The following is a 19384-nucleotide window of genomic DNA, read 5'->3' as shown; positions in this document are numbered from 1 at the left end:
AAGGCCCAGACAATGGATGCCATGCAGGAGATCTATACAGCCTGGAGAAAACAAAAACCCTGTAGGAGTAGCAGAAGGAAGCGGAAGTAGGATCAAGGAGTAAACAAAAGAAAAATCCCTTCCAATATGGCGTTCCTGCCTCTTCTCTTTTGCTGTGCCTAGAGAAGCCGGCAAGACATCATACCAGTGGCTGCCAGGAAGCTGGAACTGGAGATAAAGGGGTTGTCCCTGCCCCAGGTATACACTCTCAAAAAAGTTATTTTCTGCCAGTGGTGAGATGGGCAGGGACAACCCACATAAGATCGTATTTCCCTCCCTACAGAAGGGAAAATCCACTCACAGTAGGTAGAATTCACAGAAACATCATTTGACACAAAATGTAAACTTTCAGTGCATTAGCAGTGCCATTACAGCATTTCATTCACAATACTCCCAAATGCTTTTAGTTTAGGGAGTTATATTGCCCATATAAGCTACATGTTTGCAATTCTCTTGAGCTTCTTCTCAGCACTTGAAAATCACACTAATTAGAACTCTGCTAGCACTTACCATAGGGCTGGGCCTGACACTGTCTGAGGAAGATCCTTGCCCACATGAAAGACCACTATTTTGTACTCAAAGGCTCTTGGATACCCATGCATATATGTTTGTGCTGTAAAAGTTGGCAACTCCAAAGATAAACAGAGTCCAGATTGAAGGATCAATGGTGAGCCAAAGGATTATCTTAGGGTTTGTTCAGGATGTCCATTTGCATCAGTTTGCTACCCTCAGTTACATAAAGCAGCACTTCATTTTGCACCAGATTCAGTTGTTTAGTGTACCACTTCTATTTTTTTTAAAGAAACATGGATATTTGTGCTTCATTTAAAAAGTGCTAAAACTCCTGCAAGTAGTTTGGACAAACCTCACTTTGGGTCCTCTAGAAGAACTGATTTGAAACTGCAAGTTAGTGTCATTCCAGATTCTAGCATTAAAGGGTAATACTACCTAATATCCAGAGGAAAGCTTAGGGGATTGCAGTAGCAAAACTGAAAATCTTGCATTGGTCATAAATAGCCTATAAATTCTTTGAAGAAAAGCAACAGCTGTCTCATCATCATCTATGCATTCCTCTTCTCAGAAGCAGAAATATTAAGTGTATCTCAGAGGTTCCTATCTTCACAAGATGTTTACACTCTTCAATTATTATTTGGCTGAATTTATAGCTGGACTACTAGGTTAAAAAGACACAAAACCATAGGTTACAATATATTTTTTTTTAATTTTTATAAATAACTTATCTGTTACAAAGACAGTTTACCCAGCTAAATCACAAAACCATCAACTCAAGATATCCAAATTAGGTTTTATTAATAAAACAGGTAAAAATTGATTTGTCAATCTTCACATAGAACTGCAGATGAAGCTGAAAAACAAGGCTTCTTTTTTTAATAAACAAAATGCATTCAATGCAAGTACTTTGGTTCTACTGACTAATTACTTGGGACAGTCATTTTATTCCCATATTTTAAAAAATTCAAAGCCTTTAAAACAAAGGCCTTTGTATTCATAGATCACTTGTAAAATTCCTGTTAAAAATGTCCACTGGAAATTATTTACAGTGGGTGACAGTCTACTTTGTCTCTTGCTACATTTAAGCACTCTCTCCTGTCTTATCCTAAGAGATGCTACATCTTTTTTGTAGTAGGCAAGAGAGCATTAAAAAAACCATTTGTGGTTTCAGTTATGTGCTCCTTATCACCTGAATGCTTTCCTTTAGATCAAAGAGCAAGGACTATGAAAATAAGAGAGATGCTTAGTATTGCTTCAGTGTTCAAGTCTGCTTGATTTCTCTTTTCTAGCCTGTATGTCACACTATTGCTATTCTCTACCAAATCGGGTTTAGAAACTGGCTGCCAAGATATTGATAGCATTGATGTTTTATGCTACTGCTACTGTTTTGTGTACTGTATGTACTTCCCCAGTAATAATCCCTTAAAGAATTTGCAAGATATCCAGCAGATGAAGCAAGCATATTAAGATGCTGATCCATTGGTGGGTTGAACATACTTTAAACTTCTGTTTCCTTGTGCCAGACAAAAATATTACATTGTGTCACCCACCGTAAAAATCAGTGTACAGAGTGAACTATATGCATATACTCCAACTTTTCCTGCATTTTCACCATGCTGCATCTGCAGATCTTCACAGATCATCAGCATTTACAAGAGCAACGTACAGAACAGGCAGTGGAGAGCTATTTGTGCATTGTTTATTATTGCTCTTATTTTAAGGCACTGCTTCTCTCAGATCAAAAGCTTTTTAAAAAAGGGTCATGATCGTGCATAATCACTTAAAGGGAAAAAGAAAGTTAACAAAAACTATTACACTATACATTAAGAAGTACAAGAAATAATAAAAGGTGAAGAAAAGAAAGGCACTTAAAGCAGCTCTAGAGCTATGTACAGTAGGAAAAGCTTTGGGGGTATTCACTGTGAGTATTGTACAGACAAAGCATGCAGTTTCTTTTTCATCTTCAGACATGATTGTACTGATTTGCGTCTTCACAGAGCAGAGCTGTGTTTTTGCTGGGAAGACAAGGCGAAGAGTACCACTGATTTGTGAAGTTCTACAATTCACGATCCCTATGCGGCAGCAAACAGTTTAACACACTTTCAGCTTGTTCCTTTCCATTTCCTCGGTGAATGTAGTGTTTCACTGAAAGCTTTACAAACAACCCAAAAGCCATCAATCTAATCCCTTCCCCTGTCAAAATTCAGTAGTGACATCTGTGGAGGAAGGCGGTTGGGGAACACCCAAGCACTGAACATGATGAGAGTTACTCTTACTGGGGTTCTGGTAATACTGTACATGATTCAGGCAGCTGGCAACCAAGTCTTTCAGGAGATTACCTTCCAGCTGATGAATTTCAGCTGCCTGCAGCACAACACTGAGGTATTATCTCTGTAGCATGACATTTAACATTAGTAATAAACCTTGTCACACGTTCAATTTTACAAAATCCTATGCATAAATGATTATTTATCCCAAGGAAATGACACAATAGTCAAAAGGTTGGATTTACAGAAGATAAGTGAGCCTCCCTGGCTCAGAAATGCCTGGGCATTTCACACTGTTCACAACGGTTTAAGGCTGGGTGATTTAAAAAAGTACAAGCAGTACAACTCCAATGATTTCCCTCGTATTCCTCCGTATCAGGTACAGTCTTTGGTGTTTTGACAATGGACCTCTGATCTGCTGAGGAGAAAGAGAAGAATTTTTAAATACAAACAACAGGAGAGATTAAATTCTGCGAAGCTTTCCCCACCCACCCCCTGCAGTATTCGGTATTACACAGTAGAATAAGTTGATTATTTCCACTGCTGTGTTATTAAAAGTTCAGTCCACTACTCAATTGCAAAAAAGGCCTCCTCTTCCATATGCTTAAGGCTATACAATCCTCTCAGTCTCTAAAAATGAACAAAAATTAAGCAATTTCAGCACATGGACAGAGCAGAACTGATCCACCTGTCTGCATGCAACAGAGAACAGTAAATGGATACAGTGATTACATGTATGCTGCAGACCTCAAGTAACTTTATGATGAAGAACTGACAGTATATATTACAATAAATGGGCTCAATGTTTCAATTTCAGGGATGCTAACAGACAGAAAATTTAGCAGCAGTACCTTTAGGCTTTGGTGCCACAGGACCTAGAAATCCAATGTTATCATAAAAATTATGAATGGCACTGGGATTAAAATGTGGTCCTGGAAAACAGAAAAAAACACAACACAATGAAAGGAAGAGTTAGTACAAAAAGGCAGCTAAAGCAGAAGCATTACAGAATGTGTAAGACAAGATCTTCACTGATGTTGAAGGAAAAATTCTGAGGTCACCTAATGCAATCTACCAATTTTGTGCCTCCATATATGGCTCACTAAAAAGCATTCAAAGGTGGCATTTTCTAATTGAAAATATGGAGTGGGGGCAGGGAAAGCTGAAGACAGTCAAAACAGTCCAATAGAAAGATGAGCCAGGCTGCAGCAACCTTCAGGTTTTACATTAAACCTCAGGGGAAGCGTCAATAATATTAGGTTTTGCTTTTTTAAATCAAGACAATAAACATGTTTTGGATATCACCCAAAGTACACCCACTGAAATCAATGGACTTAAGTTCATTGAGTTTAGTGGGTCTACTCAGACATGACTAACATTGAAGTTCACCAATAGGATACAAACTAAACTAAAATATGTTTGTGTTCATATAGAATATTGTGGATTTTATCATAGAACCATAGAATTGTATAACTAGATTAAAACAAGCTTAGCTCTCTAAGTAATCCAGAATATAGATATAGCAATAGGAAGTCTTACCCTAAGTGCCCAACAGCTGTCTTGTTTGTCTTATTCAGGTTTAATTTGGTCTACCGATTTTAAGAATTATTTTTTTCAAATAATGTTTACCTGGTGAGAGCTCAGCTGGATATTCAAAACTGTTTGTAATCCCTGAACCATGAATTTTTTTTGTATTATTTTGAACTACAAATATGAAAAACACCAAGCTAACGTTTGTCTATTTGTGCTCCGGTTGCTAAAATGATAAGAACAAGTCTGTTAACATGTCTTTTTTCCAAACCTAGCCCTGCCCTATTCTTCTGAAGAACTAAACATAGCTTTTAGGCTTTGAAGAAGAGGAAATGGAATAACAGCCACCACCACCCCCCCAGCCATTCTGAATCAGGAATGGGGGAAAGGGCTGATTTTGCATTGTCTTCCTGCTTTCTATTCTATGCTAAACTTACAAGGCTTTTATTTGTAGGGTGAGAGAGTAACTTTAGAAATTATATTTTGTATGTAAGCTTATCTAAATCCTTGTTTTATTTTCATCATTATCTGAAAATATGTAGACTTGATCTTTTACAAACAAAGAATCCCAGATAAACAGTGACAAGGTTGGGCATTTTGTTTGTTATGAAAATGCTCAATAAAATGTTAGCAACAACTGAATTACACAATGCATTAATCAATTATTTACATGTTCTATAAACCTCAAACCTTCAATGTTTAGCTAAATGGGCAAAATTATTATTTATACTGATAGTACAGTACCTCTTGCTTGAAAAAGATCAATCTCTTTGGTTAGGCAATCTATGTCTATCTGAAGTTGTCTGTTACAACTTCTTAACTGTTGCATTTCTTCAAGCTGAAAAACACAGAACAATGCTGTCTATTAGATTACTAACTTTATACGTGGGACAACAAAACTTAGTGATGACTGTGATTTAAGCGTAATCATGCCATCTTCAACCCAAAACTGATAAAGAACAATCCCATCAGATCTTGAGAGGAGGGTATTTATTCCCATGAGGTGTCTAGTCACTGAATTTTGAATTCAAATTATTACTGAAATTACAAAAGCACCAGCTGATACACAGAAATCAGTGATAACTTTTCCTTGTTGATAGTCCTAAAAAAAATCATTTTGGAAATACTTTTGGAAGTATTTTTTCTTTCACATCACAAAATAATTCTAAGTATATCACATAAGCACAGTCAAGCAAAGAACTGGCTTGCCAGAGTCAGTACTTCTCCTTAAGACCATTCAGAACAGATGACTGCATTTTTAAAATTGTCTTCTCGGTCTCCTGGTTCATGCATCATGGTAAGCTAAACGGGTTCACATTGTTCCTCCCTGGCTTTTTGTTTTAACTTCTGTGCCACACTGAGCTAAGTCAAAGTTTTATCCAAACCTGGGCTCATAGTTAAGTCCTGGTTACAGCTTGTGGTTTAGAGAGGAGATAATGTAACCACAAACTCAGGTTTGGAAACACAAAAACGAACTTTATCTTAGCTCAGTACAGGGAGGAGCAAAGTGGCTGTAAGCTCACCTCCATGTCCCTGCACATTTCCAGTGAGCCATAGTTTGCCTTACCATGATGTACGAACCAGGTGACAGGTAAGCAAAGTATATTTTACGTATCAATACCATTTTTAAACTGAAATTCTATTTCAGACTTATACATGTTTAAAACCTCCAGAAATTATGACTTACTGAAGGAATTTGGGAAGCAGAATTTGATCTTTTCAGGCGCCTTCGTGTTAGATTATTCTCCATTTCATTGACTTCTGTTTTTAGTTTATCTAGCTTTTTCTTCTGAATCTCAAGTTCTCGTTGAAGCCGTTCCATTCTAGCCTTCTGATGTACTAGCAAAGCTGAAGGACATAAAGGTATCTCTTTAATCAGTGTATTGTTCTCTTCACAGCATCATTTGATATAATATAGGGCACCCCAGGTCAAACAATTTCATGAGAACTCCCACTTTACCAAAACTGAATTATATAAAGATTGTGTGTACCATACAGTTGATTTGAAACATGAATTCAGATGATTGCCTATAATAGCCATACCTGTATGATAATTACAGATGTGCAGCTAAAGGTCTGAAAATCGACATGTGAAGTTTAGACGCCTCCCATGTGGCCTCCTTAGTTCACTTCCTGGCTCAGAATTACCATACCTCCCCACTCCCTAGGTCAAGGATTGCCCATCATCCCTGACCATTGGTCATACTGGTTGAGGCTGATGGGAACTGCAGCCCACAACATCTTTAAGGAACCACACAGGCTACAATTGCCTTATCTTCTGATAATCAGACAGTGTTAGAAACTGAAAGATGAAAACTAGAAGCTAACTGGCACCTCAAACCTAGGTTATGGGCGCACAATGGAATGTCTAACCTTGCTTTTTTATAACAAGAATACAAAGCTGAAAATGAATGAACTGCAGCTACAATATTATGTTCATTTTACACATGGTCTAGTCCTTCCCCTGCTCACTCCCCTAATATTCTTAAGAGGGTCTCTTCTCCAGTCTTCAGAGAGTAGCTGGAAGTGGGGAGGCAAAAGAACCTGCTCCTTTCCTTCCACTCGGAGTTTTAATTGGAAATATTAGGCACAGTACTGCGCTGAGCTCAGAAACTGCTTGCACTAATGAAATTCCCTGTCACAAAATGTGCCTAGAATGGGAGTTTCAAACACTGTAATCAGCCTGTGTAAGTCCTTTTTCTCTACACCCCTCTTATTTTCTTCAATTCCTGACATTCCTTTCAGTTTTCTGCATCTTCCACCCTTGCTTCCTTATTCAGTTTCTGAGTCTATTCACTCTTCATGGGCCCAGTGTCCCTTAACTATACCATCTAATAGTGTTCCCACTATGTTTCTAAGCCTACAATCTCTCTCTCTCTCTCTCCACCTGCCCAATCCCAATCCTATCCACAGCTCAGAACTGTTTTTGCAAAGGCCTCTCAGTCAAAATGGCCTATGAATTCTGCATACAGAAATAAAACTGATTTTCAATAATCTTACACTCTTTCCTGTAAGCCGTCAGATTTAGTTACAGCCAAGGTGGCATTGCAGGTGACAGGTTGTTCTTAAACTTATTACATGTAGACACTATTTTCTTGTGCTATTCTTACATTATATATGGTAAGATGTTCAGCAAATTCATTCATTTGGTGGAACAGAGAGATTTAAAGGAAAACAATTTATTCAAAACCATGTTAAATTAGTTTCAAAGAAATACTGGCATTCAGTTTTAAACTACTTCTGGTTTAAAGCAGCAGTCCAAGCCTGGGGTGAACAACATACAGCTTCGAGAATCATATCCTAGTTAAGGCTTCAGAATTAGACCTATCAAATGCTTTCAATCACAGATCTAGACAATTTAAAATTCAATTTTATTAAAGTTTGAAATAATCCAAAATGAATTGGTATGTCAACTCATTAGCTCCATGGGTTTCATTTTAAAAAAAAAAGGTTAACATGAAACCTGATAATTTTTTATTCTACTGAATGGTTGTTGCTTTTGACTTCAAATGTCATTTCAGAATATATTGTAAAAATAACTGTATACACAAACCAAGTTTAGAATAGATAACATCATAATTATAGATATAAAACTTGGTTATTCAGCAATTATGGCTTAATGATGAAAAACTGAAGCCCAAATTGCAACTAGATGGAATCTGGCCAGAATCTTATAAAGACATTTATGGTAGAAACAGCACATTCTGATTGCCTTGTATGCCATGGTTCAGAATCATGGCCATACAAATCAAGATGCAGTGTAGTAGGGGAAGAAGTTCCAACAGATATAATGAAAGTCAAACCTGTACTAAACACACATACCGGATTACTAAATAAAGCTTTGAAAATGTTTTATACAGCTTTCTGCATAATTTAAGACCACATTAGCAATCAAGTCTATTTGAGACATACATTCTCTTTAAGTGGCATAAATAACAACATACTTAAGGAATATATTTTATTGCTCCTAGGTCCACAACTTATTTTAAAGCTTATCTAAATACCCCAGTTAAACAGGAAACACATTGCTCAAGCCTTTCTGTACCAGAAATACTGCCACAAGCACTTCAATGCAGATTAAAAGCTCATTAAAATGTCTGTCCTTCTCAACTTTTATTTGAATAAATAAACATTCTTGCTCTTACAGATACATAGAAACATACAGAGCTTGAAAATAAGATGGGAAAGTTCTTAAGACTCAAATATGTCTAGTTTGATAGATTTCAAAGCTTTCTCATGATTTTTGATAGGATGCTATAAAATTTGGGGTTAGGTCTCAACCACTGGGAATTGGGTTGACATCAATGCCAGAATCAATATCTGGAATTAAATTGGGATGGGAGAGAAAAGATAGGATTAAAAAAAAACTGGGAGCATTTTTTATGTAAGGGGAAGATGCATTTCTTAAAAAAAAAAAAGATTCATGGAAGGCTTATTGCTGGCTTCAAGGCAGGACAAGGCCCTCTTACTCTCTTTTTTAAATTAAAATTTGACAGACCTCTTTTCAGCAGGTGCCTGTTTCCTTCACTAGGAAACCTCGGATGCAGTACTGTTCTGTGCTGGGAGCATTATGGAAAACCTGAACAATGCTTGGAGCATTCTAGAGAAATGGTGGCCACTGAGAGAAACACCACCCTAACATAAGTATTTTAAAAGAATGAAAGGGCACCACTGTGCATGGGTGGCCACCACCCCATTGTCGGCTAATGAATCCTTTGAGGAAGAAAAAAATTGCCTCTGAAAAATCACCAAAATGGCTTTCCAAACTACCCACAAATGGAGTGTCAAGCAGACAATTTCTTTCAACACAGGCACTCACCCCAAGCCCAAACTTATGCACAACTACATATACATGCAGCACCAGGAAATCAATCAATTGGCCACTTCTACCTGCGAATCAGATCCCCACTCACAGCACTGTGGGGTGTGTGTCTCTCCCACCACATGCCAGCTTGGTCCCAGCTGCGGGCAGTCAGTCAGCATCACCATCCCCTCTGTGTGCACTCACCCATGTGCTGCACAAGCCATGCATCCCTGCGGGCTACCACCGCATATGGGATCAGTGCCTGCCTGCTATGCTGCTGGGTCCTAAAGCACCTCCCAAGGGCACACCAGAGGATGAGCGACCCAGTGCTTTACTAGCTGTGCCGCCCAGGGCCAGTGGGAGAGGTGCAAATCCATCTCCAAGTAAGGTGGGGCCAGAGCGCAAAAGAGAAGGGGAGGGGCAGAGGGAGAGTGCAAATAGTTGAGTCAATCAGATAGGCTGAGGGCAACAAGAGCAGATGGGTGAAAATGTGAAGGGGAGGGAAGGAGGAAATCAAAGAAAGTGAACTACTGCTGCCCAGAAGTTGTTTGGGGCCGCTGCTCAAGAGGCATTGAAGGGAAGGTGTGGCAGAAAGCAGCCCTGGTGCACATGAGTCTCCCTCCCTCCCTCACCAGATGTTCTATTATAGTGGCATGCTCCCAATGTTACACGATTTCACTTATGTTTGTAGATGCCTGGAACGTAACCCCTGTGCAAGTGGGGTGGGGGGCACCTGTACTATCTAGAACAACTGGCTCACTATAACTGATTGTTTCATATACTTTGGCACTGTGAACATTATTGAGCAAGTGCACATTTTCATAGCTCAATTGTCGCAATAGTGACCACTCCAAAAACACCTTATCCATTTCTCATCTCCCACAAAAAAACTGCAGAAGTTACACCCAAGAAGTGCATCATGTCCTTTGGAGCAGGGTAGTTCAACTGAGATTTCTTCAGAAATTATTAAGGATACTTAAATAAGAAAAATTCAGCAATGACAGCCAAGTTGCCTTGAAAAGAAAACTTGCCCAGCACCACCAATCTTGCTCTGCAATGTGTACTCAGTTCAAATGAGGCAACAGTGAAATTCAGCACATCTGAACAATCAGTGCATCCCATGAGCATGCTGCGGAATCCTTTGTGTGATGCTTGATATTTCTGGCAGTCAAGTCAAGTGGAAACTTCTCATTGAAAACAGAAAGCTTGAAAATAATTAGAATTATTTACTATATCCAAGTGAGAATTATGTAATGAGACCAATTATATTAATAATTATATCCATATGATGTTTTCAACTTGTAGAACTGGCCCTTTACAAGGTACTACATGACATTTATTCTGTACTTTCAAAGAATCTATCCTGCAGTGTGGCAGTATTTTCTATATGGAACTCTCTGCCTATTTGTTGTATTGTTTTCAACAACTTCTAAAAACCTTTTTTATTTAGATAAACCTACCCAGACATGTACTCACCTATTGACCACTGAAATTCGAAATATGGGACCAAGTTCCAGATCTATTTTTAGAATTTCATCACAAAATGACCATGACTTCCCAAAGCTTCTTCCACAACTACAAGGGGTAGCAACTTGTGCTTCCCCCACCCTTCTAATAAAAGCAGTTATTCTCAAGGGGCTAGATTCCTTGCCAGAAGCAGCAGTCATGTGCACAATAATCTTTCCTAAAGGAGAGGGAAATTTTCAAAAGTGTTGGGGGGGGGGGTGTCAAAAAATTCCAGTCAGCAGCGTGAGTCTAAATATCATTTTGCACCCTGACATTTGTCTCCTACCTAAGGTAAGCAGGAAAGACAACTCTGAAAATGAACAATTAGCAACAGCATTCAGAAAGAACATATAGATTCCCACTTCCTGCTTTTGAATGGATTTGGTTAATTCAATTATTCTTTTTTGTCATGGCTATTATTTTGTATCTTACCCTTCCCTTGGTGTCAAAGAGAAATATAATCTTTTCCAAAAAAAATATGCTAATTGATCAACATTTCAGTTTATTCAAACACAACGCTTTGGTCATTCTTCAGCCCTTAGTTTTGTGCGATCACTCATTTGTAAGTCGCCTTTTTGTTACTTTTAAATTTCTATTATTAGCTATATTGTGATAATCATTCTTAGTGTTGCTATATGTGTAAATATGTAAAAACTTGTAATTAAAATATATTTAAAAAACAGCATTCAGAAAGAAAATGGCAACTCAACTACACTCTCTTCTGAAGCATATTTTGATTAACATCCACATCAAAGTATGAGGTCCATAAATGCACTCATCAGGTTACCAGTAGCATGTGTATATGTATATGTATGTGAGCCCAGTATATGTACTGTGGTGAGCCCAGTAAGTTGAATCCAGAATTATTGCCCTGGGTTTCAAAGGCATTAATGAGAAATTGCTTCTGAAGCACTGCACAATATCAGAGAAGACTCCACCCATTTGACACATAAATGATGATGGGTTTGGCAGCTACAAGTTGGCCTGCCAAAACTTGTGCAACTTTGATCAGATCAGAACTCATCTGCTGATTTAATTACATTTATTTTAATAAGCTAATAAGTAAATAAAGCAGTTCAAGGAAAAAAGGTATTATCGCATTGCTGACGCAGCAACGTATTTATGGTTCACCTAATTTGCAAGACAACCTCCAATCAATATGGCGCTGAACAAAATGGAGGGTTCACATTCAACAGCCAAATTACTTAAGGCTTTGCTATCAATGGGAGAGAATAGCCATGTGCTGTTCATCTATCCTAGCTTCCTTAATGTACTCAAAAGAAAACAATCTATTCACTGTTCTTTATCCAGCAACAGACTTGAAAAGAATTTTACAGAAAATCCAGTTTCAAATATAACCCTTTGTTGTTGTTTTTGATGGAAACTCATATCCCTCACATTGTACTTTTCTAGTACTTGGAGCATCTGTTTCTTATTAACAAGTAATCTGAAGCTGACAGAGTATATCAACTGTCATCGGTAAATCTGAAGATGTCTTCTAAGCCTCAAGAAATGTGAGGATATTTGCCAGCTGTCACACCTGCCTGTATTCAGCACATGCCACACAGTGCAGAAGTTGCAATCTGTGCTACAGATTAAATCCCTATTAAATCATTTTGAGTCCTGATGGTTGCACTGAAGAGACTATATGAAGGCATTCAGTACATTTGCGTAAGGTTCAACCAACACAGTTCTACACATCTTCCATACATGAGCTGCTGTCTGCTATCAGCTTTGTTAGGCAATTCTCATCTCTAACGTTTTCATTATCAGGGTTCTCCAATAACAACATTATCAAGTGAAATCTTTACACGGTGCTGGGAACCCCCATTGTGAGTTTAAATTAGGTGACTGTAAAAGAAACAAAACAAAAAACCCAGCAACAACTGGTTAACATTCTAAGCAAAGAGTGTCTTTTAAGAAACAGTATACTAAGCAGGCTTCTACACGGCTGCTTGAAAAGTACACCTAACATCTTGCTAGCACAGGGGATGGTATGGTACAAAGGTTTAGAATGAACCTCAGATTAAAGCTTAGTTTATTTGTGATACTGAGTGGTAGTCTTGGGCAAAGAATTATTTCCAATGCTATATCCTAATGTGAAATGACAATAGTTACCTCAATCACTCAATTACAAGGGTGTGCAATAAAGAAATGGCTTGTCATATCTTGATATCCAAGGGCAGAGGGTATACATAAATATAATCAAACACGCATGAGTATATACCAATGTCTTATTTGAGATAATAGGGCAAGGTAAACATGCACCTAAATTACCAGAGTAAATGCCAGAGAAAGCAATTTTAACTTTCTTCGCTAAGCTCCACAGCCAGCAATTTCCTTAACTCTGCTTCCCTATCCTAGCCTTTGGATGGCCATAAAATGGCTAGGATGCATATATTATCCCAAGAGCAGCAATTCATTGGCATAATGTAAAACCAAATGACATTTCAGGATTTATACTTAATACAGTTCAGTTTTGAATTTCTTATGGCTATTCTGTATTTTAAATAGGCACATTAACTCTTATAGTTTTCAGTTTATTGTTCAGTATAAATATAATACTAGAGATGGGAATTTCCTTAATATATATAGTTGTCAAACTATCTTCTGGCAGCTCTAATAGACTTTTGATAGTACTCGACCATCTTATGTTTTATTGCTATGCATCAATTCAGCTCTCATGGGATATCCAACTACCGGTAAGTCATACTCAGAGGAGACCTGTTAAAATAAATGGACAAGCAGACCATTGTAATGGCTCTACTGTGAGTATGACTAACACTGGACATCCATGCTTTTTAAACCTTAAAATTGAAGGCTGTGAATTTTCAAGGATGGGAATACTGAATGCATAATCTGACTGACTAAATTATGAATTGTTCTGAAAACCATGGTAGTGAGTACATTAGAAACTGCAAATGACTACTCTTTTTATATTTTATATTGAAAAACAACTTCCAAAACCCAACCAGGAATTTAGATACCTATTAGAAAAGAGGTTAACTTAACAGAATTACTTTAGTAACATAAATCTACCTTCACACTAATAAAGTTTGCTGGAGGCATAGAAGGAAAGTAAAAGTTTAAATATTTAGGATGATAAACCGATAGAATGGAAGTTCCATAAGTATCTCACAGCTAATACCTTGTGGTTATTTCAGTTTTTAAGTCTTAGGCTGAACTCCTTGGCACCCTTAGGATACACAGGAGAAGGCTGCTGAAAAGAGATGTCTAGAGCAACAGGATGTAGGGGCAGCTGAGAAACTAAAAGGAAGCACTATTTTAAAACTATTCAACATTTTGGTGCACAATGGGACAGATATGTCAACTACACAATCCGGTTACAAAATGACTACCTTGATCGGTAAGAAATGTGATGAAAAAAATGTAGAGTGCTTGAAATCAAAGTAGTATGTTTCCCCCTGTCCATAAGAGTTGAACAATGTGCTTTCCTACTGCATCAGTTCTGCAATCCTTTCAGTCCCTGGATTCTTTAAGAGATCTTTGCACTATATTTACACTTGCTACCATTCTCCTCTCCTACAAAACCATTTCTAGAGTGCTAAAAAGGAAATAATCATTTGTTAGTTCCACATGTTTCAAGTCTTTTATATTTAACCTATTGTCCTAGAAAATTAAATCCTCATCAACCCACGTGAATCAAGTGACTTTTTAAAAATTGTGCTAACCTCTTTGGCATAAATACCCTATTATGTGTTTACAAAAGGAACACACATTTTTAAAAAAATCATTTACTCTAAGACATGCATAAGGCACTGTGACTTAAAAGGATAAATTTCCAAAGCAAGCCTTCTTCATCAAATGGCAACAGAGTATTACTAAGATGTACCTGTCCCTTATTTGTTTACTGCCCATTCTGACATACTTAAAATAAATAAAGGTGTAGAAGCCACCACTATTTCAGTATTGTGTTCGTTAATTCATGGACCAAAACAAGGCAGAAATCTCTACAACTTACATAAAAATATTACCTTGTGTATAGGCAGCATCATCAGATCCCATACTCAGTTTTCGCGCCTCACTAATCCTATCGACATGTGGGTACTGAACAGGGTCAGTAAGGTGTTGGATACCTTCCGTCTCTGCAAAGTGATCTGGAAGGTTTAGAAGATTTGTAGGTTCAAAGGTTGGGGACACCACACCAGGTGAAACCGCAGGGGGTTTATTTGGAGAAACAGTAATTTTAAAAGTGTATTTTGTGTTAGGCTGTGTAACAACCACTCGGGGAGAGGTGGCAGCGGCATTGTTGACCACTGTTCTGCTCTTGGGAGGGTGGTGGTGAATAAACGCAGGTCCCATGCTTACTTGACCAGACATATTCCTAGACGTGGCAGTAACTCCTGGATTTGTTGATATGAAGAGTGTGGGTTGATTCCGAACAAGTTGTTCATCTCCTGTAGAAGGATTGGCTGAAATGTAGACCTTAGGCTGACTTCGTGTGGTCATTTCATCAGTATTTGGTGGACTGGCAGCTATGTAAACAGTGGGCTGACTTCTACTTAGAGTCTGACTGTTGAGGGAAGAGGAGTTAGAGGATGAGCGGGGGCCAGTTGAACGCAGTTTCGACGAACTGTTTCTTTGTGGTGGTTCAAGTTTGATTTCAATTTGGTTTTTACGAGGTCCTGTAGAGATATTTTGAATATTGTATTGGCTCTGGGTGGAAGAAGATTGCGAGCTACCAGATGAATGAATTGTAGGTGCTTGTGGAGTAGTAGGAGAACTTATGGGCATATAGACATGGGAGGTCTGATGGCCTTGCTGGTTTGGCTGTGTTGATTGTTGCGATGAGGTATGCGACGAGGAACTGGTTGTGGGAAGGGTTGTCCAGGGATTTGTATGTGAAGGCTGGTAGTTTTGTTGAGAATGCATAGGATTATACTGAGACGTCCAGCCTGGATTTTGCTGAGTTTGGCGAGTTGTACCACTTGGATTTGTGATATAAGGCCTAATATAGATAGAATTGCCTTGTGGACTATTTATTGGAGGTACACCATGTATGTGCAAAGATGTAGGGGTATTCCGTCCGGGCTGAATATTTGGGGCTAAAGTTACCATAATGGGGTTGAATCTAGGTGTTTGCTGAGCCAAGCCAGGTGTTCCTTTGCTGCCCAAGTGAAATCCAAAATGCTGCCCTGGGTTAGAAGTACTAACAGTATTAGATATGCCAAAGAATCCCTGTGGAACCTGGACTGGAGCTGTCTGTGGTTCCTGATGAAACAGTTCACTGTTGGACTGGCTGGTTTGAAGGTGCCCATCACTAATGCTATGAGCTAAAGTCCTACTTCCATTCATTCTACTTCCTTCTCTTCCATGGAGAATCACATTCTGAGACTGCAAATCCAAATTAAGGGATGTCATGTGATTTCGCAGACCGGGAATCCCAGAATCATCTGAAAAACCAATGTCTCCTTCACCGTAGAGATATTTTGTGCTCTCTTTAGAGAGAACTGCGCAACAGGCATCCAGGTTATTATTATTCTATAAGAAATTACAAAAATGGGTATCAATAAAAATAATATGGTTTCATCACATTTAATTTAACAACTTAATTAAACACTGGCTTTCACAAATATTGTGCTGTGTGAAAAAGGAATAAAAAAACAGATAAAATGCAATACAAAATTAAAAGTAGGTTCTACTTTGCTGGTTAGCATTAAAAGAGAATTCTGAACCTAAAAATACTTAAGACTATAAAATGTATCATGTAGGGTGTTTCTTAAAATTTTGTTTTAATGCCCAATATCAATATTACTGAAATGATTAATCAGCAATTAAATCCCAAACAATTGTTTGTATTTAAGAGGTATCATTTGATAAGGCTTTGCAGCCAACTGTCTTTGCTGAGGAAAGGAAGAGGGAATATCATAGGGATAGGGTGGACCTGGCATGAATCAGGAAGACAAATATGTTGTTGGTTATCAAATAAGAAAAGTGCTCCAGGGCATGTATCTTCAAAACCCAGTAACTCTTCCTCCAATTCCTTTCAGAATGAAAGGACAGTTCCTTGGAGGATAGAAAAATGGACTCAGAGGATACATGCAAGGAGGATAGAAAAATGGACTCAGAGGATACATGCAACAGGGTATACTTGGGTCACCTTTCAGTAGTGAAAGGAAAGACTACTTCGATGTTCAAAAAAACCTAGTAGGCTGAGATCTGTATTTTATATCGGTCCTGGAGGTTTTGCTAAACATGATTAGAAAGGACCGGTTGGTTAAAGGTATACAGGTCGGAGCTAAACAGTATAAACTGAGAGCATTTGCAGATGACTTAGTATTGACGTTACAGGAGCCAGAATCTAGCACTAAAAGAGTTTTAGAATTAATTCAAGAATTTGGTCAGGTGGCAGGCTTTAAATTGAACAAGCTAAAAACTAAGGTTTTAGAGAAAAATTTAACACCGATTGAAAGAGAGAGGTTTCAGAATGAGACAGGATTGACTGTGGTAAAGAAAGTGAAATACCTGGGGATTAATATGACAGCCAAAAATGGGAACTTATTTAAAGATAATTATGAAAAATGTTGGACCGAAGTGAAAAAAGATTTAGAAATCTGGTCAAATTTGAAACTCTCACTGCTGGGCCGTATTGCTGTGATAAAGATGAATGTATTGCCTAGAATGTTGTTTTTGTTTCAGACACTACAAATTGTGGACAAGATGGACTGTTTCAAGAAGTGGCAGAGAGATATTTCTAGATTTGTCTGGGAGGGCAAGAAGCCCAGAATAAAATTTAAGATATTAACTGATGCTAAGGAAAGAGGTGGATTTGCCCTGCCAGACTTTAAACTTTACTATGAATCAGCAGCTTTTTGCTGGTTGAAAGAATGGCTACTTCTTGAAAACACAGACATTTTGGACTTAGAAGGTTTTAACAATGTATTTGGATGGCATGCATACTTATGGTATGATAAGGTCAAAGCACACAAAGCATTCAAAAACCACATTGTCAGGAAAGCATTGTTTAATGTTTGGATAAGATATAAAGATTTATTGGAAAATAAAACCCCAAGGTGGCTGTCACCAATGGAAGCAAAAGCTCTGAAAAGGCTCAATATGGAGGCCAAATGGCCGACATATTGGGAAATTTTGGAACAAGACGGAGATAGACTGAAATTGCAGAGTTTTGAGAAATTAAAAAACAAAGTGCGAGATTGGCTTCACTATTATCAGATAATGGAGGCATATAATTTGGATAAGAAAATAGGCTTCCAGGTGGAAAAGTCAAAATTAGAAACAGAACTGCTAGAACCCAAAACTAAGAATTTGTCAAGAATGTATAACTTGCTGTTGAAATGGAATACTCAGGATGAAACGGTGAAATCTGCTATGATTAAATGGGCACAAGATGTTGGACATAATATTATGTTTGTTGACTGGGAACAGTTATGGACCACAGGTATGAAGTTTACGGCATGTAATGCCTTAAGAGAGAATATTATGAAAATGATATACAGGTGGTACATGACCCCAGTCAAGCTTGCAAAAATCTATCATTTGCCCGATAATAAATGTTGGAAATGTAAAGAAACTGAAGGTACATTCTTTCACCTTTGGTGGACGTGCCCAAAGATCAAGGCTTTCTGGGAAATGATATATAATGAATTGAAAAAGGTATTTAAATATACCTTCCCAAAGAAACCAGAGGCCTTCCTTCTGGGCATTGTCGGCCAATTGGTGCCAAAGAAGGACAGAACTTTTTTTATGTATGCAACAACAGCAGCAAGAATACTCATCGCAAAGTACTGGAAGACACAAAATCTACCCACTCTGGAAGAATGGCAGATGAAGGTGATTGACTACATGGAACTGGTGGAAATGACTGGCAGAATCCGAGACCAGAGAGAAGAGACGGTGAAAGAAGACTGGAAGAAATTTAAAGACTATTTACAGAAATATTGTAAAATTAAGGAATCTTAGAAGGATGTTGGATAGAAACTAAGAGGTTTTTTAGCTGTAATGCTGTAAGAGATATGAAAAAAGGTTTGCAACTGGGTAATTTCAATGGTAAGGATTTGCTGAATCAACAAATTGAACTGGAATACAAAAAAGGGAGGTGTGAGGAGGTCCGGGGAAATAAGTATAAGGAAGATAGGTTATGGAAATTTAATGTCCTTTTAATTGTTTTATTTGGTATGTTTTTTTTTATTTTTTACTTCTTTGGTTATATTTTTTTAAAAAAACTTTATTCTTTTTCTTTCTGTATTCTGTTTTTTTTTGGGGGGGGAAACTTTAATAAATATCATAAAAAAAAAAGAGATCTGTGTTTGAAATATGTGTTATCCTCAGAGGTCAATCTCCCTTCCCACATTTTTTCAGTGGCAAAGGAACTACAAAGAGCTTATCCACTGAGCCCAATTACCTCCTCCGTTATGTAACTGTTTCTTCTTGGTTTTGTATACTTAGGCAGATTTTGAAGGTGATCAATGAAACCAAAATATCCATTTTCTGTGAGGATGTTAGGTTAACAGAGGAAGCAGGATAGCATCATTAAACCTTTGCACTATGTAATATAGTATAGAAAAAATTGTTTAGCAATTGCATGATACTGGAAGGAAGTGTTTTGAACACACCTGACTCTGGCCAGCTAATGAATGAATGCCAGTTAGGTTAGAAGCAGCCAAGAGGTTTCTGAAATTTAGCTTTTGAGTTTACTCATGGGACCCAGAGCAGACAAAATGCTGCCTGACTCAGAGTCTAATAC

At 37.9% G+C, this 19384-nt stretch overlaps 1 protein-coding gene across 4 annotated transcripts in view; it reads right to left on the bottom strand.

Moving 5' to 3' along the window:
• Window positions 1-1533: 1533 nt before the first annotated feature.
• TAB2 (TGF-beta activated kinase 1 (MAP3K7) binding protein 2) overlaps window positions 1534-19384 on the bottom strand; it is a 51006-nt gene continuing 33155 nt past the window's right edge. For 3 of the 4 annotated variants that reach the window (XM_080998562.1, XM_080998564.1, XM_080998563.1), the window contains exons 3-7: window positions 14655-16161; window positions 6037-6197; window positions 5094-5187; window positions 3671-3751; window positions 1534-3237 (exon numbers count right to left, since the gene is read on the bottom strand). In XM_080998562.1, the coding sequence (XP_080854688.1) occupies window positions 3089-3237; window positions 3671-3751; window positions 5094-5187; window positions 6037-6197; window positions 14655-16161 (1992 nt within the window). In that variant the 3' untranslated portion in view covers window positions 1534-3088. The remainder of the gene's footprint in view (window positions 3238-3670; window positions 3752-5093; window positions 5188-6036; window positions 6198-14654; window positions 16162-19384) is intronic. The other variant, XM_080998565.1, reaches the window with a different exon arrangement.

This window comes from Podarcis pityusensis, assembly GCF_964106645.2.
Source record: "Podarcis pityusensis genome assembly, chromosome: 3".
Taxonomy (NCBI): Eukaryota; Metazoa; Chordata; class Lepidosauria; order Squamata; family Lacertidae; genus Podarcis; species Podarcis pityusensis.
Note: the sequence above shows the minus strand (reverse complement) of the source record. Positions and strands in the feature narration are given on the sequence as shown.